Source organism: Ruditapes philippinarum, unplaced genomic scaffold, assembly GCF_026571515.1.
Source record: "Ruditapes philippinarum isolate M1 unplaced genomic scaffold, ASM2657151v2 ctg1595_1_1_1_1, whole genome shotgun sequence".
NCBI classification, from domain to species: Eukaryota; Metazoa; Mollusca; class Bivalvia; order Venerida; family Veneridae; genus Ruditapes; species Ruditapes philippinarum.
In genome coordinates this window covers 113,351-141,226 of record NW_026854134.1, presented here as the reverse complement: position 1 = coordinate 141,226, position 27,876 = coordinate 113,351, and the positions used below count along the sequence as shown (strand labels likewise).

General features: G+C 34.5%; 1 protein-coding gene across 1 annotated transcript; it reads left to right on the top strand.

Annotated features, from left to right (window-relative positions):
• Positions 1-7,975: 7,975 nt before the first annotated feature.
• On the top strand, positions 7,976-26,630 carry LOC132739066 (cytosolic endo-beta-N-acetylglucosaminidase-like). The gene is made up of 13 exons (XM_060726718.1): positions 7,976-8,052; positions 10,348-10,555; positions 11,307-11,455; positions 14,474-14,628; positions 15,412-15,563; positions 17,413-17,552; positions 17,965-18,073; positions 18,536-18,644; positions 19,025-19,290; positions 21,328-21,615; positions 21,961-22,078; positions 22,604-22,766; positions 23,418-26,630. The coding sequence occupies exons 2-13, from the start codon at positions 10,380-10,382 to the stop codon at positions 24,047-24,049; spliced, it is 2,457 nt and encodes an 818-aa protein (XP_060582701.1). The 5' UTR covers positions 7,976-8,052; positions 10,348-10,379; the 3' UTR covers positions 24,050-26,630.
• Positions 26,631-27,876: the final 1,246 nt, after the last annotated feature.

The following is a 27,876-nucleotide window of genomic DNA, read 5'->3' as shown; positions in this document are numbered from 1 at the left end:
ACATCACCATATTAAGACGACGTGTCGCGCGCAACATTTGGGTCGCTACCTTGAATGTCAAGGTCACAGCATGACCTTGCAGCAAAATCGTGTCCGGCCCATAACTTCGTTATTTGAAGTCGGATTTTACAACTATTTCACAGAAATGATCACCATATTAAGACGACGTGTCGCGCGCAAAATTTTGGTCGCTACCTTGAAGGTCAAGGTCACAGCATGAACGTGCAGAAAAATCGTGTTCGGCCCATAACTTTGTTATTTAAAGTCGGATTTTACAACTATTTCACAGTAATGATCACCATTTTGAGACGACGTGTTGCGCGCAACATTTGGGTCACTATCTTGAAGGTCAAGGTCACAGAATGACCTTGAAGCAAAATTGTGTCCGACCCAAAAACTTCGTTATTTTAGGTCGGATTTTACAACTATTTCATAGAAACATCACCATATTAAGACGACGTGTCGCGCGCAACCTTTTCGGTCGCTACCTTGAAGGTCAATATCACAGCATGACCTTGCAGCAAAATCGTGTCCGGTCCATAACTTCGTTATTTGAAGTCGGATTTTACAACAATTTCACAGTAACATCACCATATTGAGACAACGTGTCGCGCGCAAAATTTGGGTGGCTATCTTGAATGTCAAGGTCACAGCATGACCTTGCAGCAAAATCCTGTCCGGCCCATAACTTCGTTATTTGAAGTTGGATTTAACAAATATTTCACAGAAATGATAACCATATTAAGACGACGTGTCGCGCTCAAAATTTTGGTCCCTACCTGAAAGGTCAAGGTCACAGCATGACCTTGCAGCAAAATCGTGTCCGGTCCATTACTTCGTTATTTGAAGTTGGATTTTACAACAATTTCACAGAAATGATCACTATATTAAGACGACGTGTCGCGCGCAACATTTGGGTCGCTACTTTGAAGGTCAAGGTCACAGGATGACTTTGCAGCAAATTCGTGTCCGGCCCATAACTTCATTATTTGAAGTCGGATTTTACAACAATTTCATAGAAACATCACGATATTAAGACGACGTGTCGCGCGCAACATTTGGGTCGCTACCTTGAAGGTCAATGTCACAGCATGACCTTGCAGCAAAATCGTGTCCGGTCCATAACTTCGTTATATATTAAGACTACGTGTCGCGGACAGCATTTGGGTCGCTACCTTGAATGTCAATGTCACAGCATACCCTTGCAGCAAAATCGTGTCCGGCCCATAACTTCGTTATTTGGAATTCGGATTTTACAACTATTTCACAGAAATGATCACCATATTAAGACGACGTGTCGCGCGCAAAATTTGGGTCGCTACCTTAAAGGTCAAGGTCACAGCATGACCTTGCAGCAAAATAGTGTCCGGTCCATAACTTCGTTATTTGAAGTTGGATTTTACAACAATTTCACAGAAATGATGACCATATTGAGGCGACGTGTCGCGCGCAACATTTGGGTCGCTACCTTGAATGTCAAGGTCACAGCATGACCTTGCAGCAAAATCGTGTCCGGTCCATTACTTCTTTATTTGAAGTTGGATTTTACAACTATTTCACAGTAATGATCACCATATTAAGACGACGTGTCGCGCGCAACATTTGGGTCGCTACCTTAAAGGTCAATGTCACAGCATGACCTTGCAGCAAATTCGTGTCCGGTCCATAACTTCGTTATTTAAAGTTGGATTTTAAAACTTTTTCACAAAAATGACCAACATATTGAGACTACGTGTCGCGGGCAGCATTTGGGTCGCTACCTTGAAGGACAAGGTCACAGCATGACCTTGCAGCAAATTCGTGTCCGGCCCATAACTTCGTTATTTGAAGTCGGATTTTACAACTATTTCACAGAAATGATCAGCATATTGAGACGACGTGTCGAACTTTGTGACATTATTCTGACAATACACGAGGTATACCTACATCTGTTTCAAAAACCTATTCGGGGAGCATCACCCGGTTCAACCGGCTCTTGCTTATTATACTTCGCCCCGCGCCCCTGCTAATTATCGTGATTTTGCTCCGCGCACCCGCCATTTAAACTTTTTAATCGACTTTTTGCTTGGCGGGGTGGCGGTGCGAAAACATGAATGGCACAAATCAGACACCATCGTAAAGGGCTGAGGCATCAGAATTGCACTCGCCGTTATTGTGAGAGGCAACTAATTTAGTTCGAATAACTGAAGTCTATGCACTTCTTAGCTGAAACAGATTTGGTGCTTTTGACCCCTGGTGTTGCTTGAAATTTGTAACATCCGAGGTTAGCGAAAATCATCTTTCCTGTTTCGGCGCTATATGACCTAAATTGGTTGGTGCCTGAAAAATCAAACAACAATCATACAAATCTTCAAAAAAGGGCATTATAAATGGTGTCACGGTCCTACGTTTTGAGTTATAAGCCCTTAAAATTTCCGAAAACTAAAACGATTGAAATATCAATAAGCGGCCAAGAAAAAGAGCTTAATTTGACTTGTAGCATTGCCTTGTGGACCTCTAGAATATTTATTTAAATCATGCTCTTTAAGAAAAATGGTCCTGCCCAGCTGGGGATCATTTAATTACTTTTGATAGATTTATTTAGGATCATTTAATTACTTTACATAGATTTATATTTAGGAAAACGCATGTTTGAAATTATTTTCATTGACAAGCAGCATCATTTTGTGCTCCTGTACAAAAGTTGCACAAACCATACTTAGTTCCAAAATTAGCCCCGTCCACAAACCTTTGCATGGACTAAGTAGGAAAACGCATTCAAGTCTTTTTCTGAAATCAATGGTATTGGTTTTGCTCTCTGGTAACATTGACTTGTACACGAAACAGACTTAAAATGCCTTTTCTCAGAAACTTCAATGCCAAGAAAAGTTTAGATATTTTGCCTGAAGTATAACCTTATGGCCTTTACAAAACATATAATTTATACACCATGTCACAGGGTGAAAATTTGCCCCGCCCAGGTGTCATTTACTTTACATAGAATTATGAAGGATACTACATGTGAATCATATTCTTTGAAACTTCATGCCCTAGAACAGACATTTTTCGCTCAGACACTGGCTTATACATTTGGTATATTGATTCATATTTTCGCCCTCAAGTTATATGAAACCCATACTCTTGTCAAAATTGGTTCCGGCCTGGGGTCACTTGGTTTACGAGGCTTATGTAGGAAACACATTTAAATACTTTTCCTGTGAAATACATGGCAGTGAGCTTAGCTACCATTGTCTTGTGGACTTCTACAATAAAAGCGCAGAAGGCGCTGAATTTGTTTGGGTCTCAGAGTGTCAGAAAGGTGAAGGTTGTGAGATTATAAACCAATTTGTTTTTGTATAGTGCCACAAATGCTTTCCAATGTTTTAACTGTATTAAATTGGCTATAAGACTACTTGCAACACTGATATTCAATTCAATGTTTATTTGATTTAAACAATTTTAAAAAAACTGAGTTGCACTAATTTGGATTTGAATTCCAGACCACTCGATTCCTAAGAGAGTGTGCAAACCCCTCGGCCACGATGAAGTTATATGATAACGGCCTGAAGAAAACCATATTATTCTAAATTATGGTTTATTATTTCGACGCTAAACCTGTTGTTTAACACAGATGTAAATAATCATGGAGCTTACTATTAGCATATTTATAAAGAATAAAACAACATTAGAAATCTTCGACCATTCGGGAACTATGTTGCTTGAAAATTAATGCGCCTGTCATTTGACAATCTTTACGCAGTGATCGCCCCAGAATTTTTCGGCGTTAGTGTACGTATAAAGGGAAGTAACCGCTTCAAAAAAGCCGACTACTTTCGGCATTTGCAATTAACAGCACCAGGGTCTGAAATTTCGCTACCATTATTTGTTTGGTCTGACGACCCAAACAAATAAAAATGATATAAATCATGGCCCAAGGTCAAAAATGGAATTGCCAAAAATAGAATCCAACGAGTTATTGATTTTTTTTTCAGACCCCCCCCCCCCCCCAAAAAAAAAAAGTCAACACAATTCATTCCAAATAGATATAAATATTTTTATTTATTTATTTTTTTTGGGGGGGGGGGAGGGTGGTGTCATTCTGCACAATACAAATTATAATGGGGTGAGGGAATGACCTGCAAATTTTGACCCAAGTTATTGGTCTAGACTTACTTAAATTGATACACAAATCTCGGAAAAATAATTTAAGTCTCATCATGTCAAAAAAGTTAGTTAGGACCCTTTATGATAAACACTTGCAAAGGTACTTAGTGAAAATAAAATAGACAATAACACTCATATAATTATATAACATTATATGTACAAAATAGTTTACTTGTATTTGATTTTTGCCATATTAATCATCATTTGAATAAACTCAAAAACAACGAATATGTCATCGCGTATTCAATTCTTATAACACACAAAACATTACATTATTCAATTTCCAAAAACACTATATTTTGTGATCAAAATACTTTATCTAATATAAAAAAAAGATATTGATAGCATGTGATATATTGTATAAAAATAGATAATTTAACGTTTGACCCCCATATTATTCTCTGCAAAACTTGTTTTATTTACATTAATAAATTATGAGCGCCCTTGAAAACACTTTAAAGGGTATAAATCTGTATCTAATGAAATATTTTTATGAAATGTATTAACAGAATTATTATATTGTTACTATTATCTTATGGTAGATTCTCGAAGATTTTGTTACTCATGAATGTTATGCGTAAAAAGAATAAAATGTTCCGAAAAAAAATTATATGCTATGATTTCGTGCGTGAGCCATTCGCTTTTAATGCAATATAATACCATATCATTTTTAATACAAGCATTTTTGAAGTATTTTTTCGACAATTAAAAAAAATTTTGTTTTTTTCCTGCAAATATATAGTTTTATATACTTAAATCAATTTATGATAAAATAATAAAATAAGCGTTGCACATTATGAAAATGAAATGTTACTTGTTTTGGTAACATGACTGATATATCTAATGAAATTTAAACAAAATCTGATATCATTTACGAATTTACGAATCAATCGTATGGTATAGAGTTAGGATTTGGAAATTGACATATCAAGCATTTTAGCGATGGCTTCCATTTAGTAATTCTATCAAAATGATATCTTGCGCATTTAGTTCTTGTTCGTGAAAAAATGTTTGCCGTAAATGTCATTTTATATCTATCTCTTAACCTCTATTATCCATGGCATCGGTAAAGTAACTTTTCCATTTTTTTCATTTCAACTAATTTTTTACTGCATTCACCAAATTCATCCCTTATTAGATAAAAAAAAATCTAACTTTTCTAATCATCTGACAATTACAACTCAATGCACCCAATTTATAGCTTTACAATAATATCAAGAATTAAAGTTAATTTCCTCGTGCACTATACTTATGTTCACAGTTTAATTGAACTTTGATATCAGCTGACCTAGATTTTGATGAATTGGTCTACTTTCTTGTCCTTTGATGTACAACTATGAAATTTGGACCACGTGCACAGTTGTAGCTGGAAAAGTGAACTTTGGTATCAGGTGACCTAGATAAATTGATGGATGACCTACCTTCTTGTGTATAAAATTTGGAACATGTGCGCAGTTTCAGATATATAATTATATATTTGAATATCCCTCGTACATTTAGTACTTGCACTCTTTTCATATTTTTGTCTGTATCAAGGTCCACCTCAAACGTCTATATAGGAAAAGGGACAAAGCCTACAAACAGTACAAGGGCCATAACTCAAAAAAATCTAGAGAAAAATGTCTCAGCATTAAACATCTCTGCAGAAAAGAAACTAAGTTAGCCTATCAAAATTACTTAGAAGATATACTAAACATTAACAACATCTCTCAAGAACATGAACAAACACAAACCAGACCAAACACCAAAAAGCTATATTCGCTATTAAAACACTCAAAACAAGATTCTTTTGTCATTGACTCACCGAAAAAACACAATAAACTGTATACGTCAGATCAAGACAAGGCAACAGTACTAAATAAACAATTTCAATCAGTTTTCACTCCTAAATCCCCTGTTTCTCTTAAATTCCTGGCTGATATGAAGGTACAGAATCAGGCAGATACAGGTAGAGAGGTTCCCCACACATCATTTAGCCCCAATAACCCCATGCGTGATATTGATATCTCTGTAAAAGGTGTTGAGAAGCTTTTAAAAAAACCTCAACCCCCATAAGGCTGCAGTCCTGACCTAATCAAATTAGACCCATTGTGCTCAAAAATATCAGTAAAGATTTAGCCCCTATAGTGTCCAAACTTTTCCAGAAATCACTACAGTCCAGCACTCTACCAGACATCTGGAAAACGGCAAATGTCGCCCCTGTCTTTAAAGAAGGTAGCAAGTCAGACCCAGCCAACTATCGCCCTATCTCTCTTACCTGTATCTTGTGTAAAATCCTGTAACACATATATAGTCTCCTCCAGTATAACAAAGCACTTTACTAGATCAAACTTGTTCTATGAATTGCAGCATGGTTTCCGAGAAAAAAGGTCATGTCAATCCAAATTATTAATGCTTATAGATGATATCCTACAGTCATTAAATCAGAGAAGCCAAGTAAACTTAATCCTTCTTGACTAATCTAAGGCCTTTGATATGGTCAACCATGAAAAACGTCTGTATAAGCTGCATTTCTACGGTATTAGGGGTCAAACTCTTCAATGGATCAAAGGTTTTCTTAATAACAGGTCACAGTCCGTGGTGGTAAATGGCTCCACATCCAGCTCCATACCAGTCTCCTCCGGTGTTCCACAGGGCTCGGTCCTCGGACCTCTCTTATTTCTTATATACATCAATGACCTTCCTGAATATGTCCAGCCTATTTGCCGATGACACGGCCATCTATCTATCTCTGACTGTCGCTTCTCATTCTAGCTTACTGCAACATGACTTACACCAACTTGAACAATGGGAGACAAAATGGGACATTCAATTTAATCCATCAAAATGCCAGGTTATCCAAATCACAAAACGAAAAACAGTCATTCCAACACAATACCTCCTACATAACACCACATTAGAAACAGTTCCATCTGCAAAATACCTTGGCATTACAATATCAAATGATCTAACTAGGAACAAACACATAAACAACACCACAACAAAGGCGAATCAAACACTTGGTTTTCTACGCCGAAACATCAAAGTTCACCCAGAAAGGTTAAAGACAACCGCATACAAGATACTTGTCAGGCCCCAGCTCGAGTACAGCTCCACGGTCTGGTCCCCCTACACAGGAACTCTCATTGACCAGATAAAGTCTGTCCAGAGAAGGGCTGCTAGGTGGGCCAAATATGACTTCGGCCGTATGTCAAGTGTCACTGACATGCCTTGACCTTCGCCTGGTCATGTTTCACAACATCTTGCATGACCAGGTGGCTATCCCTTTCCCAAAGTATATCATCCCTCTTACAAGATCATCTAGAACATCCCATCTCTATGCATTCCAGCAAGTCCAAACTAAAACCAGAGACATAGATAATCTATATCTCTGCTAAAACTGATTACTATTAATATTCATTTTTCCCCAAGAACAATAGTCCACTGGAATGCTTTACCACCTGTTATCATAAACTTGTCTGGCCCTGAGTTCAGTCTGGCTGTAAGCCGGACTGAACATACGTCTCCCTAAAATACCTATTCTGTTTTAACCTGTCTTTAACAATATACTCATTTAATTCCATTACTTTTATATTCTTTTATTTCAACTCTTTAAATAATTAACATTCTTGTCAGTTGACGCGCGTCAAGACTATGTCCCCAGCAGGGGTTTGACGACAGATAGATATCCTTTTATTTATCAGGAATATCAAGATAGATTTCAAAGTAGATTGCCATTCTTAACCATGTATGGTCCGATTGCCCAATTAACGGCGCCTAATTGATAACAAGTTCTTTTGTTTTGTTTTGTTTTCTTTCTTTTGGACTGTATTTTCCTCACGTTGGGGTAGAAAGTCGAGTAATGTCCCTTTGCCGGTATTCTCCAGTAGGACAAGAAAAAGAAAAACAATTTATTTCGACTTTTAAAATGTAAGAATAACAATTCTAAATAAAAAAATTAACATTTTAATGTATATGAATAATTCTTTTTATCAAAGCACAAATCATGATGTGTCATTTTACTTGTTATACGATGGTAATAAATTAGATATTTGTCACATGTTTTCACGACTTAAAATATTTCTTAAAAAATTTATGCGCTTATATTCAACTATTTTACATAAGCTACAGTAAAACTCGCTTTTCTACCACCCGGATTTTGAGACCATCCCCATATAGGCCATAATAACATTTTTTTTTCAGACCCTAATATTGTCGGTCAAAAACGATACATAGCTTATGTATTGTGAAAGGAAGTGGCTAGCCATTTGTGAGTAACGTACGGCTAGCTAGGACACACTGTATTGGCTAGATGTACGGCACTTTTCAAAATTATATGAAAGTCGAAAATGCATATTTTATTTTATGAATTTTAGGGAGGATTTTAACAAAGAAACAGCAATTAGTGCCAGCCCTTAGTATGTTTACTTTCTAGAGATTAATTTGCCATGTTGGCTACAGTAAAGAAAGTACGAATATCGATCTTTGTCATCGCCAGATGGCGAGAAAAAAAGAGCGTTTGGTTGCAGTTGAATATCAAAATTGTGATAATTGTGATTATGGAAAGGAATTAATATAAGTGTTATGCTTGTTTTCCAATCCATATATATTGTGATGTAAAAATGTTACATGCTTGTAAAAATTGATGAATAAAATATGTTTAAACTAAAATTGTGATAATAATCCTGTTTTGTTTCAATAAGTTTAATTTTCAACTCATTTAAAAATGAAAAGCTTCGAAAATAATAGTTGCTGGGCTCTGATAATTGTGTCGGTAGCAAGACACTTCACCCCCAGACACTTCACCCCTTAAATTTTGGAAGACACTTTACCCCTCAAGACACTTCACCCCCCCCCCCCCCCCCCCCCCCCCCCCCCCCCCCCCCAAAAAAAATCAGTGAGACACTTCACCCCTCATTCAAACAACAGTGTGTCCTGGCTAGTCCTACGTGAGTCAAGTACGGCTAGAACTTTTGGCTAGCCGTACGGGCCTGTACGGCTAGCCACTTCCTTTGTGAAATGTTATATATATATATATACTGACAATAAATAAATTTTGATTTGATTTGATTTTGTGTTTCAATGATGGTAAATCCCAATAACCAAACTATCCTGTTATTTTAAGGGAAGTTGTGGCCTAGTGGTAAAGGTGTCTGCCTCTCTACCTAGGGATCATGGGTTTGAGCCCTAATCAGTTCACAATCATGTTTCTTCATAAGACACCAGTACTGGATGGTTCCAGGAAGTGGACACAAAAGTGATTAATATTAGTTGCAAGAACTTGTTTAGCAATCAAGCTTAAACCTAGTTCATTTAGTCTCGTTTTGTACATCATGTACATTTGTTAACAACTAAATACGACTTCAGGCTCTTTCTCATCTTGTTATGGATGTGCATGTGTATTGCTGAACGTGATGTAAACAGTTGTCCTATTATGACATTGTACCACATCCACTTTACATTTAAAATGAAGGTTAGTTTGTATAAAACGCGGGAATTGGTCGCTAATTGCTAATTGTTGTATTTCACGCCTTTAAATTCTTGATTGTTGGATTAGAATGATATATTAGTAATAGTCTAGAACGATGCTGAAATGATATTTTTATCTGATAATGCACAAGAATAAATTAGGAAAAGGATTATTGCAAATTAAAACAAGGCTTTACCAACATGTCTTAATCTTGTTAGGTTGCATAACATGTCTGATCCACAACTTTAATGCCGCATCAGATGAAAGTTATAAAGTTTTGGAAGACAAAACTATTAAACAATATTCCTGTTTGTTTAAACAAAATGACATATAACTGAACATAAACAATATAATTGTGCCGCGTCACAACAAAACCAACATAGTGCGTTTGCGACCAGCATGGATCCAGACCAGCCTGCGCATCCGCGCAGTCTGATCAGGATCCATGCTGTTCGCTTACCAACCCTATTACAAGTAGAGAAACTGATAGCAAACAGCATGGATCCTGATCAGACTGCACGGACGCACTATGTTGGTTTTGTTGTGACGCGGGACAATTATATCTGTAAAAATGAATTTTATCAAATCTTATTGACTTATATCTCCTGAAATACAGTTATGAAAATTCTTTTTTCCCCTAGTGATATCTCCAGTTTCTACTTGTTCAGGCCATAATCTAATTTATGTTTTAAGCAGTGGACATTACAAATATTGTTGTCAATCATATTATTGAGGGAAACAGGATTCTATTTTAGAATTTCAGATGCAGATTTACACCTAAAAGGCCATGGATAGGAGAAATCCAGAATGTCATCCACTATTTACACTAGAAGAGGTGTTGTCATGGCAACAAAATGAGGATAAATTATGTGTAGCTAGAATACCTAAAAGACAGAGAAAACCCCAAGACAAGCCAAAGTTACTTGTGTGTCATGACTTCAAAGGAGGTTATTTAGAAGACAGGTCTGTTTTATTTTCTCATGACTTCTGTTAATAATTTTAAATGACTCGTATCTGAAATTTACTATCTAGATATGCATTTTGATGGTTTCCTGAAAAGAAAAAACAACAACTTTTTTGAAGGTTAACTAAAACAAAAGTAACAACATCATTTAACTTGCATGTCACATGTTTGCCAGAAGAGAGTGACATAAAGAATGGTTGATGATCACTCTGCTTACAAGTAGTAGAGAGAGTTTTCATGTGTCTTATTGAAAGCAGCACGCCTCCAGATTTATGCCAATTTTCATGAAAATTTTGAAATGTGTTTAAAAGTATTATTTAGTGAAATAAGCAAAAGGAAGCAATTTACACATTATAAGTAAAGTGGCACTTACAACCCATGTAAATTACTAAAAAGAGGACGAAATATGCAAAAATAGCCCTTACTGCGTTAGTAACGCAGTGGAAATATAGTTATAAATACTGAAAAATCAGTCATTTATCGCACATAAGTTAACATGTAAATTATCACTTGAATCTTGAATTTTTTTACTTTTCCTTAAAAGTACATATTTCTCAAGTTTGATTTTATTGAAATATTTTTGCTCATCTGGAGGCATGCAGCTTTGAAACAATTGCTTCATGTCAAAAGTGATTAAATAACCTCAATAACATGATTATGAAATTTTTTAAATATTTATCAAGTTACAAGAAGTTAGTATAGTTATTTTTAGATCTTATAGATGTTATATTTTCTATATTATCTCCTTAGACTTGTACAAGGCTGTGGTAGACCTAATGCATATCGTTTCTATCACTGGCATCTGGTGGATACATTTGTGTACTTTAGTCATTACTTTGTAACAATACCTCCTCCAGCATGGACTAATGCCGGTCATCGACATGGTGTCACTGTACTAGGTTAGTTTATGTCATAACTTTTTGTCCCCCGCCTTTTCGAAGAAAAAAGGGGGATATAGAAATAGGCTCCGTCCGTCTGTCTGTCCGCACTCACAGGAGAGTAATTATGTGGCTAGAGGGACAATAGGTAACTGTTCTTTCTCTTTGATGTCATTCATTCCGTAATGCTTTTATGTGGCTATTTTCTTTTGTGTGGCTAAAAAGAACAATAGAGAGAACAATAGAGTAGCCACATAATTACTGTCCTGTGAGAACGTCCGTCTGTCCGTCCGTCCGTCACACTTTCGTGTCCGGTCCATAACTTTGTCATTTATGAAAGGAATTTGAAATAACTTGGCACAAATGTTTATTATAATAAGACGATGTGTCATGCGCAACAACCAGACCCCTACCTCCAGGGTCAAGGTCACACTTGCTCATTCAAGGTCAACATTGCCTATTTGAGTGTATATGTCGTGTCCGGTCCATAACTTTTTTATCTATGAAGGGATTTTGTAAATACTTGCCATAATTGTTCACAATAATCAGATGATGTGTCATGCGCAAAAACCAGTCACCTACCTTTAAGGTCAAGGTCACACTTGGAGGTCAAATATTAACATAGTCTGTTACAGGGTATATTTCGTGTCCGGTCTATAACTTTGTCATTTATGAAAGGAATTTGAAATAACTTGGCACAAATGTTTATTATAATAAGACGATGTGTCATGCGCAACAACCAGACCCCTACCTCCAGGGTCAAGGTCACACTTGCTCATTCAAGGTCAACATTGCCTATTTGAGGGTATATGTCGTGTCCGGTCCATAACTTTCTTATCTATGAAGGGATTTTGTAAATACTTGCCATAATTGTTCACAATAATCAGATGATGTGTCATGCGCAAAAACCAGTCACCTACCTTCAAGGTCAAGGTCACACTTGGAGGTTAAATATTAACATAGTCTGTTACAGGGTATATTTCGTGTCCGGTCCATAACTTTGTCATCAAAGGAATTTGAAATTACTTGGCACAAATGTTTGTTATAATAAGAGGATGTGTCATGCGCAACAACCAGATCCGTACCTTCAGGGTCAAGGTCGTACTTGCTCATTCAAGGTCAACATTGTCTATTTGAGGGTATATGTCGTGTCCAGTCCATAACTTTCTTATCAATGAAGGACTTTTGTAAATACTTGCCATAATTGTTCACAATAATCAGATGATGTGTCATGCGCAAAAACCGGTCACCTACCTCCAAGGTCAAGGTCACACTTGGAGGTCAAATACTTACATAGTCTGTTACAGGGTATATTTTGTGTCAGGTCTATAACTTTTTCATAGATCAAAGGATTTTGAAAATACTTCGCACAAATAATCACTATAATAAGAGGATGTGTCATGCGCAACACCTGCATCCCTACCTCCAAGGTCAAGGTCACACTTAGAGGTCAAAAATTAACATACTGTTATAGGATATTTTTTGTGTCGAATCTAGAACTTCTTCATAGTTCAAGGGATTTTGGAATAACTTGGCACAAATAGTCACAATAATAAGCCGATATGTCAGGTACAACACCTGCACCCCTACCTCTTAAGGTCAAGGTCACACTTAGAGGTCAAAGGTTAACAGAGTCTGTTATTTGGTATATTTTTTGTCCCGTCCATTACTTCTTCATAGATTAAGGGATTTTGAAAATACTTTGCACAAATAGTCACAATGATAGATGATATGTCATGCGTAACATCTGTGTCCCTACCTCCAAGGTCAAGGTCACACTTAGAGGTCAAAGATTTACATAGTCTGTTATAGGGTATATTTTGTGTCCAATCTATAACTTCTTCATAGTTCAAGGGATTTTGAAAAATACTTGGCACAAATAGTCTCAATAATAAGACGTTATGTCATGCACAACACCTGCTCCCCTACCTCCAAGGTCAAGGTCACACTTAGAGGTCAAAGCTTAACATGATAAATTTTTAAATTCCATGTTTCATTTTATTTTTTTAACAAATTTATTGTTACATTTGCAGATCTAGCATTGATCATAATTTTGGACTGAATGTCCTGAGATCCATACCTCAATCTTTTGAAATAGCACAATTTTATGCTTCATAGAAAACACCCGGGGCGGGGGACGTTGGTAACTCTGTTACAAATTCTTGTTATAAAGTTAAATCTATCATCTATGTGAGTTCAGGACAGGTGATGATGTGATATCTGTTTACGGTAACATTAGTATATATTGCTACAACTATGACTTGAAAGGTTATTGCTAATTAATTGTTATATATTTCAATATTTGAATAATGTTGGCTGATTCCTATGGTATATTTTTATTTCAAATGTAGCTCTAATATACTTCTCCTGATACGCTTTTAGAAATCTGTGACACAATGTTACTGCATATTTTCATCAACATAATTGTCACGTAGAAAAATTTCTGTAAGCATTATGAGAAAAGTAAGAGTTACAATTCAAAGTTAAGTTCCACTGGAATCGGCAAATATCTGCCTGGAAAATGTTATGTTTCTACTCACAAATTGAAAGATATAACAAAAAAGGCAAAAAAGTTAAGGGTGAAGCTATTAGCAGTGACCCAGTGAAATTAATATAAATCATGCCCCTTGGGTCAAAATTTGCTCACCCTGGGGTCTCTTGATTATAGGAAAACTCATTTAAGTCAACTACAAAGCTCAGAGCTTAGATATTTGGCATGGAGCAATAATTTGTAGATTTGTACATAAGTTATATTTCTAAATGACCTTGACCATCCAGGCCAAGTTTTCAAAATTAAGAAAATTCAACAAGAATATTATCGTTTATTAAAAGATTTAGGAAAGGGGCATTCATGACTTGTGTGAAGTATTCAATACCTTTGCCATTTTTATTATACTGGATTGATTTAATGCGGGTTATTGAAATAAAAAATTTTAAAACATATTCTCCTATTTGTAATAATTAAAAAAAAAATTCTTTACTACGTATGTACATGTTCAATGTTAAGGCACTGAAGGCATTGAAGATTTTATGTTGCAGGGACTGTAATTACGGAGTGGAATGATGGGAAAGCTCGTTGTGAGGAATTTTTGAAGACAGAGGACTCGTACAAACAATTTGCAGATCAGCTTGTTCAGATTTCAAAGTATTACGGTTTTGATGGCTGGCTCATCAATATAGAAAACAAGATTGAGGTTAAAAAAAGTTTTCTAAATATTTTTTTATTGTTTAAAAAGTTATAAAATATTTCTATAAAATCAATCAACAGTAAAATATTATTGTTTGCCTAATGTTATGGTCATGTCTGGAAAGAGTTGGCATAGAATGTCTCTGTTAACTTGATTAACACACATGAATACTGTACGTAAACAGATCAAAATGTTCCAGAACAAAATATTATTCTGCTATTGAAAGTAGATTTTTATCTGTTTAGCAATGATTTTGTGCATGCACCATTTGCTTAAAGGCAATTTACTACCATATTTCTTTCATACAAGCATGCTGGAAGTATTCTTTTTAAAAATTCAAACAAAAAGTTTTGCAGTATATATATACATCTAGCTTTATACACTTTAAACATAAAAACATTAAACGTTCTCTTGAGTTTTTAGGTAATAGAAAGGTAATACAATATATGGTATAAGTAAAAAATGCCAGAATATTTCAAAGATTGAACTTCTGAAAATCTGCACAAATCTGAAATTGGCCTTGGTTTATGTAGCTTGGTAGGGACATTGCTATGGTCTGTATATAACCCCCTAACATTTGAGGTCATTATGTCAAGGTTATAGGACACTTGATGAGAAATCCTTGTCTAATCAATAACTAGAGTTTTATTAGTCATATGTTAATAACTGTTATATTATATTTGACCTTTATGAATGTTTTAAAAGTATGTATATGCCTTCTTTATGTAAGGCAAGTGAAGCAAGGCATCAGTTTTATATAGACACATTCTAGTTTTTTTTCTTGTATAGACTGAAGAGCTTGTGAGAAACCTGACTGGCTTTATGGAATATTTGACGAAGGAACAGCACAAGCATGTACAAGGATCACAGATTATCTGGTATGACAGTGTACTAAATACAGGAGAGCTTGATTGGCAAAATGCTCTAAATGACAAAAACAGGTATGTTAGTATACACTATATCAAAAAACAAAACCTTCATGCCACAAACAGAATTTTAGTCCTTAAACTTACTAATGTACTGACCATACTTTACCTTTCTTACTTTACCTTATTTTACCTTACATTACCTCAACCCAGCTCAGATCACTGACTTATTTCCTTACCTTAGAAATGTATAAACTTACTGAAATACACTTTCTTTTACTTTCTCTCACTTTTTAGCTTTTGTGTTCTCTTTTCGTTCGGCGTGCGTTCGTCTGTCCATCCGTAAACTTTTACTTTAAATGACATCTCCTCATAACCGCTGAGCCAATTTCATCCAAACTTCACAGGAATGTTCCTTTGGTGGTCACCTTTAAAAATTGTTCAAAGAATTTAATTCCAGAACTCCGGTTGCCATGGCAACTGATAGAAAAAACTTAAAATATCTTCTTTTAAAAAAACCCATAAGGTAGAGCTTAGATATTTGGCATGAAACATCTTCTAGTGAGTGTCTATCACGTTTGTTCAAATAAAAGCCCTGGGGTCAAAATTGGCCCTGCCCCGGGGGTCATTGATTTTCCTTATATGCATATAGAAAAAACTTAAAAAATCTTCTTTTAAAGAACCCAAAGAGCTAGAGCTAAGATATTTAGCATGAAACATCTTCTAATGGGTGTCTACCAAGTTTGTTCAAATAAAAGCCCTGGGGTCAAAATTGGCCCCGCCCCGGGGGTCATTGATTTTCCCAATATGCTTATAGTAAAAACTTAAAAAATCTTCTTTGAAAAAACCCAAATAGCTAGAGTTTTAGTTACTTAGCATGAAACATCTTCTAGTGAGTGTCTACAAAGTTTGTTTAAATAAAAGCCCTAGGGTCAAAATTGGCCCTGCCCCGGGGGTCATTGATTTTCCTTATATGTTTATAGCAAAAACTTAAAAATTACTCTTTGAAAAAACCCAAATAGCTTGAGTTTAGATACTAAGCATGAAACATCTTCTAGTGAGTGTCTACCAAGTTTGTTCAAATAAAAGCCCTGGGGACAAAAATGGCCCTGCCCCAGGGAGTCATTGATTTTCCCTATATGCATATAGTAAAAACTTATAAAATCTTTTAAAAAACCCAAAGAGCTAGAGCTAAGATATTCAGCATGAAACATGTTCTAATGGGTGTCTACCAAATTTGTTCAAATAAAAGCCCTAGAGTCAAAATTGGCCCTGCCCTGGGGGACATTGATTTTCCTTATATGTGTATAGCAAAAACTTTAAAAAAATCTTCTTTGAAAAAACCTAAATAGCTAGAGTTTAGATATTAAGCATGAAACATCTTCTAGTGAATGTCTACAAAGTTTGTTCAAATAGAAGCCCTGGGGTCAAAACTTGCCCCAGGGGTGTCATTGCTTTTAACTAAATGTGTATAGTTAAAACTTAAAAAATCATTTTTTTTAAAACTCAACGAGCTAGACCTTAGATGTTTAGCATGAAACATCTTCTAATGGATGTCTAACAGGTTTGTTCAAATAAAAGCCCTGGGGTTTAAACTGGCCCGCTCTGGGGGCCTATATACAGGTGAGCGACTTCAGGGCCATCATGGCCCTCTTGTTACTTATTATTACTTACTGAACATTACATAACTTTACTTACTTCGTTTACTACCTTACTTTACATTATCTTACCTCACTTGAACTTACCTTACCATACTTCCAGTGTCAGCATAGCACTTTAACAAATGAAATGTAAACTAGAAATAAGACTAAAATGATCTCTCTTGCATCTGTTGATATGTATACAACATATGTTTCACTTATAACCTGTATATGTTATAGGAAAAGTATCCACTTTCTCTGATATTTACTACTACTATTTACAGACAATTTTTTGATGGTTGTGATGGGATATTCTTGAATTACTGTTGGAAAGATGAACATTTAGAGAGTTCTAGAGTTACAGCTGTAGAAGCAAAGAGACCGTTTGATGTGTATGTGGGGATAGACAGAGTTTGGAGAGGCTGTTGGTGTGGGGGTTTTTAAAAAAGGGGTTGTAAAAAAAAAATGATTCTTTATTTTTAAAATATTTTAATTTTTTCTCAAAATTTTTTATTCAATTTTTTTTCTTTTTATTGACAAAAACATGTAGGTTGTAACCCATTTTACAAAAAACTGAAATAAAATTAAAATTTGTTGACTAAAATTAAAAATGATTTTTACCTTGATATCATATAATAATGTTTACCTTTATTTTTTTTAATTGAAAAATTGTTAGGGCCTTTTAATCAGGTTTCTTTTCCCAAAATTTTTGTTAATGGGTTTGTTAATTTGGAAAATTGAAATAATTATGTAATATTTTAAATTTATTCGTTCCCTTTTTGTATTTAAAGGTGTTTATTGTTATTCTGGGTTTTAAATTTTAAAAATTGTTGTTTGTTTGGCAAAAATGCGGGAAAAAAAACAAAATTTGTCTGTAGCAATATTTGCTCCAGGATGGGTAATGGAGAAACATGAAGTTGAAAACTTTACACAAAATGAAAACAAGTAAGTGAAGTACACTAAATAGAGTATTTATAGGCATGGACAAGTTAGACTGTAATGCTAGCTTCTTTTTTGTATTACCTTGCTGACAGAGTGGCTAGCAGGACTGTGGCAGCTTTAGTTTATTATTGTTCATCTAGAAGTGTGTTGGGTATAAAATTTAAATTTTTTTTTAAATTTTTAGATGTCAACCGACATTGATTAAACTCGTGATATTCGTTTTTTTTTGGTTGTTTTTTTTTGCCCCCTTAAAATTCCGTTTTTTTGTTTAAAAAAACCTTTATTCTATGTGTTATACAGACACAGATAGGCACCTGAGTAGAACCACCAAACTTCTGGCAGCAAGCTAAATAGCTTCCTCATATGAATTTCTGATGGGATTCATATCAACTGCAGTAGGGGGCAAGTGATTTGAAGTCTGCAACCTTTACCAATAAATTTGGTATACTTTATTTATGATTTCAGATTTTGGCATCTGCTGCAGGATTTATGCTACCCTTGTACTTACACTACATTACCAATCAGTACCACTTTCTGTCAAGGTTTTGGAGAAAGGTTCTTTGATAATGGCGTTGTAAGTACCTCATAGATTTATTTCGGTTGGTAAGCTCCAGAAATGATTAAAAGCATTTGAATTAGACATGATAACTTCTTTTGATTGATTTGGTTTATGAAGAAATTTTTTGTACTGTAAACATTTTCTTTATACATGATTAAATGTATCAAATTGTGCAATTCCTGTGTATTTAATAAAGCAAACTAATATCAACAATGATATTCAGTTATAGAATAAATAGGTTTTAGTTAGAAAATAAATTTTTTTTCTGAGCTAATTGAAACAATGTTTGAAGCTTCTTGTCAAGAGAAAAAGTTTCACTCCATTCAGATTTTAGTCAAAATTTGCATAAGAGAATACTATTTACAATATTGTCTTTTAGGCTTTTTTTTGAAAAGCTTCCCCGTTTCCCCCGTCCAGTTCCCTCTGAAAAAAACCGTGTCTTCGTTGAGAAAAAAAATTGTTTTGGGGAAAAAATCCTTAAAAGCTCGAAAAGGCTTCTATTTTCTATACCTGTTGTGAAAGGATGGAACCAGACTAATCAAGCACCTGTTGAAGAGGAAACAGAACCAGTAATGGATATAAGTACAGATGATGCCTTTATTGGAGGCACTTGTCTAAGACTGGAAGCTGATGTTGTGCATAGCAACTTTATCAAATACAGGTAAACATTTTAGCTTGACAATGTAGAAAAGATGGCTTATATGAAATTAGGTGCTACCTATGATGTGGAAAGCTTTTATGATTAAATAACAAGCGTAACATTTTTAGTATGTAAACCAAATGTGTCTTGCACTTATAAAGAGTAGGAGATTTTTGTTGATTAAATCCAAAGTTTTCTTATACGTATGTAAGTTTTGCATTCAGTTACTTTTTAGCACAAAGTCAAATAAACAATCATATCCAGTAGAACTTAGGTAAGTTGAAGGAACTTACATAAAACTTTGACACATCCGGACTTTGACTCATGAAAAGTTTTGAAAAATATCTCTAGATCAAAGGACTTTGACACATTCATGGTAAAATTTTCTTAAATTACTCTATATGGACCATGTATAAACTTTGACACATAAAAATTCAACTTGTACAATTATCTTAATAAAAAAATATATAAGGGGGTGGGATTTGGGACTTTCATTTTACTTTGACATATAGAAAAAGACTACTACTATAATCGTAGTTTGACACATAAGAAGATCTATTGTGTGTAAAGATTTTTTAAGTTTCATTTTATAGGTGCATATTTGCTTTTCTTTTGTATATTGAAATGGTATAATTATATGCCCGAAAGAATTTCGGACATATTATGTTATACCCCTGGCGTCCGTCCGTCTGTCCGTCCGTCTGTCCGTCCGTCCGTTAGCAATTTGGTTTCCGGAGCATAACTTAAGTTCCATTTGGCCCACAATATTCAAACTTCATAGGATGATTGTCCATATTGGGTAGAAGACCCCTATTGATTTTGGGGTCATAAGGTCAAAAGTCAAGGTCACTATGACCTTAAAACTGAAAACGTTAGCAATTTGGTTTCCGGAGCATAACTTTAGTTCCATTTGGCCCACAATATTCAAACTTCATAGGATGATTGTCCATATTGGGTAGAAGACCCCTATCGATTTTGGGGTCATAAGGTCAAAGGTCAAGGTCACTATGACCTTAAAACTGAAAACAGTTTCCGGAGCATAACTTAAGTTCCATTTGGCACACAGTGTTCAAACTTCATAGGATGATTGACGATATTGGGTAGAAGACCCCTATTGATTTTGGGGTCACAAGGTCAAAGGTCAAGGTCACTATTACCTTAGAACTGAAAACAGTTTCCGGAGCATAACTTAAGTTCTATTTGGCCCACAGTGTTCAAACTTCATAGGATGATTGTCCATATTGGGTAGAAGACCCCTATTGATTTTGGGGTCACAAGGTCAAAGGTCAAGGTCACTATTACTTAGAAATTGAAAACAGTTTCTTGAGCATAACTTTAGTTCCATTTAGCCCACAATATTCAAACTTCATAGGATGATTGTCCATATTAGGTAGAAGACTCCTATTGATTTTGGGGTCACAAGGTCAAGGTCACTATTACCTTAAAACTGAAAACAGTTTTCGGAATATAACTTAAGTATCATTTGGCCTACTGTGTTTAAACTTCATAGTATGATTGTCCATATTGGGTAAAAGACCCCTAATGATTTTGGGGTCACAAGGTCAAAGGTCAAGGTCACTTTTACCTTAGAATTGAAAACAGTTTCTGGGACATAACTTAAAGTTCCATTTGGACCACAATATTGAAACTTCAAAGGAGGATTGTTATTTGAAGGAGGTAATACTTTATTTTAGTCCCATGTCTTACAAATGCTTCATCTTTACTAAAAAAAAAAAAACACTTTCGGGCATATAATGCTCCGCCTAGCGGTGCTCTTGTTTAACTTTATGTTGGAACTTTGACCTTCAAAGTAGGTTTTAAGGGCCATTGCCCATGTCATTATCAGATTTTTATTACAATATTAAGTAGGGCTTCTCATAGTGTTGAAGTTATGTGCCCTTAACATTATGAAAGCGAGTTTTTGAGTAATGGAACATTCTCTTGGAATTATAACAAACTGTTTCTCCTTTTAGACAATTGAGTGGTATTAAATTTTAAACATGCTTTGTGTATAATTTAGTACAGACCCAGGCTATACAACTGTGTTTTTACTTTCAGCCTTTTCTCACTTGATGTAGACTTAAAACAATACACTTCAGTGTATGTATCTGTGACATACAAGATTCTTCAGGACCCAGACTGTGATATTTTTCTAGAACTTCATCTTCAACATGATGACCAGTCTATTGTTCTGGTTCTCCTACCATTTCCTGATGGAGACAAGCCGGTTCCCACTTATGGCAAAGACAAAGCTTGCATGTATGTACATGCCTTGAGTACTGCCAGCCTGCCAAAATTGTTAAACCTCTCCAGCCCTCAGCCAAACAATACAAGATGGAAAACTAAGTAAGATTTTATGTTCCCACAAGACTAGGATTAAAATCTATAATTAGTAAAGACATTTTAAACTAGGTTTACAAAATAGCCACTTGGTCAAGTTCAGTGGTGATGTTCAAAATTGTTTCACAGTATTATTTGCAAATTACCACTTTGAGTATTATTTCATGTAAGTATGAAAAAAAGTTTGATAATTTTGACTAGTATTTTTTCTTTTCTTTTTTGGAAGCTAAAATTATCGCTGAATATTGAAACTTGATTTTTGTATTGTACCATGACAGTACTTGTTTGTTAGCAATTTGATATTTCATATTTTACCTTGCTTATTATTGACATATACTCATGATATTTCAGAATGTTTCCAGTGTACAGTTTGTATCTAAAATTCTGCAAACTAACACTAGTCAAAGTCGGCCTAACAACCACTGATCCACAGCCAAAAAAATGTATAGCTTTACTTGGAGATCTCAAGGTATAGTACTGGTAGTTGCATTTGTTTTGACCAGTATTTTATTCATAAACGAAGAGAAATTTGTACACTTAATAAAGTTAATATTTACACATTATAGGTAATACTTTTTCCATTAAGTGAACTTAAATTTTTGAAGTTTGTAATGAAATAAGCAAAATGTGATGACTATCAAAGGTGTGGATAAAGTTAATTTTTTGTCACTAACAGTCTCGGCCCATTTGATCTCTTTGGAGAAGTACATTGGTGGCTGTTTGTTGGAAAAATATTTTGAAAGTGACAGCTTTAGTCTTCTGCCATGTAAAGTGTGTAAAACTATATATCCGCTACAAATAAGTCTTTGATATGATTTTTCAGTGAAGTAACATCGTAAAGTGCTATATTGTGCTCCAAGCTTCAAATAGTCACCTTCAATATATAACATGTTAACACCACATATAACAAGAAGTTATGTGTACCTTTGGGCATGCAGTATGAAGTTAAGTTAAAACTTGAATTGCTGTATTAATGATAAGATGGTTATTTCAGATAATACCAGGTGATGCTTTACCTGAAGTGTTTCCATGTGCTGAATGTATCTCAGTGAAAACAGACACAGCTACCTCATACCCTCTCATTGATGTTGCTAAAAATAGCTTCAAACCTGATGAAGATGGTACACAGAAACATCCAAACTCTTTTGAATGGGGAGGTAAGACTTATCATCAAATCTGTCTTGAAACTTGGTGAAATAATCAAGAATTCATCCCTATCAAGTTTCTATATACATTTACTTAATTATATGATTGATTTTATTTAACCCTCCAACTGTATTAAACTTTGCAAACAACGTCACTAATATCCAAAAAAGTAGTGACATTGGTGGCCTAGTGTTTGTGTTATCTTTCTGGCACTACTGGGTTCAAGGGTTTGAATTCTATTAGAGTCACAAACGTTTTCCTTATATGACACTAGTACTGGTTAGCTCCAAGAAGCGAACTATTACTTGTTTAAATAATCATCAAACTTTCATCATAATTCAGCTAAAACAGGTATGTTCAAGTTAGTTTCAGGTATTTAGTTACTTTTGACTGATTATTTAAAGTAGCTAAATGTTACATGTATTTCAAATTACATACCACCCAGATTTTGAATTTATATTGTACTTTTCAATGTCAGAAAAATATCCATTTAGTTTTGAGGATGGTTCTTTAAAGTGATATAATACACATTGGATTTTTGTCCTTCCATAGTTTTATACATGTAAATATGTAAATTGACTTACAATCCTAAGTTATTGTAAGAATTAATTGTCATAATTTCTTACATAACATAATTTTTTAACATACATCATATTCTTCAGTTGATGCATATGGTAACCCGATAAACATCCCATACAATGAGCTAGACAAGATGCGCGTGTCATGTCACACATTGCGAGAGTTCCGGCCAGGTATAGGTGGCCAGTTATGTGAGGTGTTATACCAGCTTATTACTAGTCTTGACTGTTTTACACTCCACTGGAAAGCCGACAATCCTGATATAATAGACCACTACCGAGTATACCAAATAAAAATAGACTCAGGAGTAGCCAAACTTCTCGGACATGTTACTGAACCATACTTTAAAGTGACTTGGTTTGAAATTCCTGATTACGAAAAAGATGAATTGACTCACCATTTTAAGTTTGTTATCAGACCAGTTTTGAAAAATGGAATTGCCGTGCCTCTTGATTACAATTATTGTAAACTTTTTCATGTTGCTTCAAAGAAAGAAGTAGCTTCACTGGTGAAGGACTCGGGCACAGATATGCCTGAAGGAGAAAAAGAAGATGTAGATTCAAATGATACAGGAAATATTGTGAAGGAAGGACAAATATGTGATGGTGAAAATTGTGAAGCCATTAACAGCGATAAAGAAGGGAAAACTGAGAAAACTCATAGTGCCGGAAATATTGAAAATCTTACACAACAGCTTCATATTTCAGATGAATAAAGTACCTGTACTGTGACAGGAATCTGCATATACAATCTGCAGTTCTTTTAATATTTGGTCTTCAACTCAATGTTGTATACTTTATTTTATTTTTGCTTTTGTGTGGAATTCAAGTTTTAATGTACACAAAACTGGCAACACTCGGTGATTAAAATGTGACCTTTACAAATCAGTTTAAATGCACAAGTTAAATATTTTATTATTTTCATTCCTTGATGGTAAAAGTTTTTACTTAAAACAGCAGAAAAAATGAATTTTTTGTGTATAATATAATGGTTCATAATTTATACAGGACAGTTAAGTTTGTTGTAGACCTTACTTTGTGCATAGAGATCTAACCATTTTATACAATATGAAACTGACGCTGTTTTCAACATATATGATTAAGGAAAGATTTTGATTTCCGCCAGTAAACAATTACAGAACATAACATACATACAGCATTCAACAACAATAAAATAACAATATATCATGAAATGTAGTTAATTATTATTGCTAACACAGTAAACACTGTATGTAATTGACATGAAATGTAACGGAATTTCAAATGACACTGCGATCAAAAAAGTTAAGGTATAAGTGTCCAGAAAGACCAAATAGAAAAAAAAGTTGTCTCAAGCATGGGATTTCAACTGAAAATGACCTAACTGGAATATAACTCCAGAAGTTTCTTTAATAGGTTTTCTAACGAAAACTGGGGGTTGTCAGTCACACAGGTTTTAACTGTGAATTATATGAAATGTGCAGTGTAAACATATGTATGTGTTTTTTGTATACACATGTATGTGTTTTAAGTATACACATGTATGTGTTTTTGTATACACATATTTATGTATTCATGTGTTTGCCTATTGTTCACATATATACATTCTAATACAATTACAATACCTCAGGATATGATGATGTAGTCCCTGAACATTGTATGCAATATATTTATTTAATGTTGTGAAGTGATAAATTGGAATGATTGAGTCGATGAGTGAATTATATTTGAGCTGCGTCACGACAAAACCAACATAGTGTGTTTGCGACCAGCATGGATCCAGACCAGCCTGCGCATCTGCGCAGTCTGATCAGGATCCATGCTGTTTGCTATCAGTTTCTCTACTTGTAATAGAGTTGGTAAGCGAACAGCATGGATCATGATCAGACTGCCCGGATGCGCAGGCTGGTCTGGATCCATGCTGGTCGCAAACGCACTATGTTGGTTTTGTTGTGACGCGGCTCATTTTATGATATTAAATTGTATATGTTTGTAACAAGGATATTTTAGTATTAAAATTTGGAGGTTGATTTAAAAGAAAATTGTAAATTTAATTTATTATTTATATACAAATATAGGTTCATTGGTAAATTCCTGATAAATGATGAATTGTTTCCACTGTCAGAACTTAATAAGTGGTACAGTAAAATTGTTTTGGTGGTACAAATCTATTTCATTATCAACTGTGTTGTCATTTGATTATTTATTTCCCCTGTGTCTTTTATATACATGTACTGGTTGGGGACCACCAAAACCGGACAACCCCCAAACCCGGACAACCCCAAAAATGCTTAATTTAGTTTTTGTTCTTTTTTCATTGGTTGTCGATCTCTCAGACATTTTTTTAGGAACAATAAATGCATGTTTCTTCTATAAATAAGTAATCAAATTTATTTCAGCAGTGATATTTTAATGTCTATTTTGCAAGAATGCTGACGTTGAAAATTTGGGCATTAAGACTGCAATACCTGACCCGATATACCATATACAAAAAATATATAATCATTTGCAGAGTAAACAATAGAATATCCAAAACTGTAGCATTTGCTGCTGAAATATTGTTTATCATGTTAAAAATGAAAAATTAAAATACCCAAGCATTTAACAGAATTAAATCACATCATGTATATATCTGTCTGGACACATGGTACTGTAGTGTCGACAATTTAGGTAATTTTGATACCCTCCTTGATGAGCCTTAGATATAAGTGTCAATATAATCAGAAATAAACATACTAGCTTGTTAGTTAGGAGAAGAACCTAGCTGTACTGTGTCAAATTTTCAGGTCTCTAGGTTTGAAATTATGAAATCTGTATGAAAAAATGTTCAAAAAGTGTCTGGTTGATGGTCCCCAACCAGTACATGTATTAAAAATCTAATTAAGCTGATACTGAAAGTCAGATTTTTTTTATCAAGGAAACTAAAATTACACATACATTAAAAGAATTCATATCCCACTGTATAGAATATTACACATGATCATAGTTTTACCAGAATTTCATCATGTGTACATATTTTAGGCTTTATTTAAAACCCATTACAATGTATAAATGCTTGTTGACAAATATACTTGTTTTTTTTTGTGATTTTGTTTTTGTTTTGTAAGTGAATATAAATATAGAAAAAATATACAGGGTCAGATATCCATATCTGAGTTAAGATCTTATGTTTTTTAGGCAGAAACTGAATTAATTTGACTGGCAACACACCAAAAACGTATCGATAATTTTTAAACGACATGTAATGTATTTATTCATGTGTGTGTATTGTATGAATCTGTTTTCATTATGACAATAAAACCTACTTACTCACCTTCAGTTCTTTTCTCTTATTTCCTTTTACAACAATGTTAAGCTTATGGAAGAAATTTTAAATTAATCTTGAAAGAAAGGACAACACTCGAACAGTAATTCTAGGTTGTTGATTTTGGATGAAACGTCATTATCTATACAAAGTAAAGAGTCATTCAGATTTCAGATTTTTATTGACACAAGTTTACCTAAAATTATGTCCAATTGGTGGTATCTTCATATAGTGAGATTATATACAGTATTGACCATTCCTTTATGTATTACATCTCTACATTATACCCCCGGCAAACAAAGTTTGTGTGGGTATACAGGAGTAAAAATGTACAAGAGATATCAACTTCAAATTTTGTAACTAGATAGATCTGAATGAGTAGAAGTATGGAGCATAAGAACCTTAATCCTCCCCTTATTTTGCATTTTGTGCATTTTTACACTTTGAACTTTGTCCGGGACATAACTTGAGAACTATTAAAGGTATCAACTTAAACTTTGTACGTAGATAGATCTCACTGATTAGAAGTGCAGTGAATAAGAACCGTAACCCTCCCATCCCAAATTTTGGAATTAATGCCCTTTGTTCATTTTTACACTTTGAACTTTGGCACTTGTGGCAAGCTCTAGTTTTATTGTGTCCCTGCCAGACACAAAATGTAGTTACATCATCGTAACATGTCTTAAGATTTATCTGTCCCTTCATAATATGTCATTTAATAGTATAATACAATGTAACAATTGAACATAAGACATGTGGCACAAAAAAACCATAAGCTAGTTGATCTGCATGCTGAATATAGAATCTTCATGTTTAGTTAAAAACTAAGATATTTTCCTGATACTTAACACATGTCTTTGAGATCGTAACTATAGGTCAATGTCTAAGACCATTTCAATATTTACTGAGGTATTAAACTAAGTACTTTCCCAGTTCAATCTTTACAACCACTGAAAGTATTCACTTAAAATTTCATGTGTTTAAGGTATCCGATCCAGAGTCGAAATTCTAGCAGGTTTTACTGAACCATTCCTCTTTCTGAACTTAATTGTTCACATTCCACAGTAAAGAACAGAAAATAAACGAGCACACTGTCTAACTGGAATTTTACTTGTAGTTATTTCAAAGAAAAACAGCTAAACTAAATTTTTGAAAACTATTTGTTGATGCCCCAACCACATAAGGTTGAGGGTGCTATACTGGAATCACTAAAGCATGTCAGTTAGTGAACTGACCTGTCCGTCTCCATCCTCTATATAC

Bases quoted from the DNA above. Each gene is read 5' to 3' on its own strand.
- LOC132739066 (XM_060726718.1), top strand. From the start codon at position 10,380: ATGGATAGGAGAAATCCAGAATGTCATCCACTATTTACACTAGAAGAG. The intron at 14,629-15,411 runs GTTAAAAAAAGT...TTTCTTGTATAG, and splicing joins ATATAGAAAACAAGATTGAG to ACTGAAGAGCTTGTGAGAAA. The intron at 18,645-19,024 runs GTAAGTACCTCA...TTTTTTGAAAAG, and splicing joins GGTTCTTTGATAATGGCGTT to CTTCCCCGTTTCCCCCGTCC.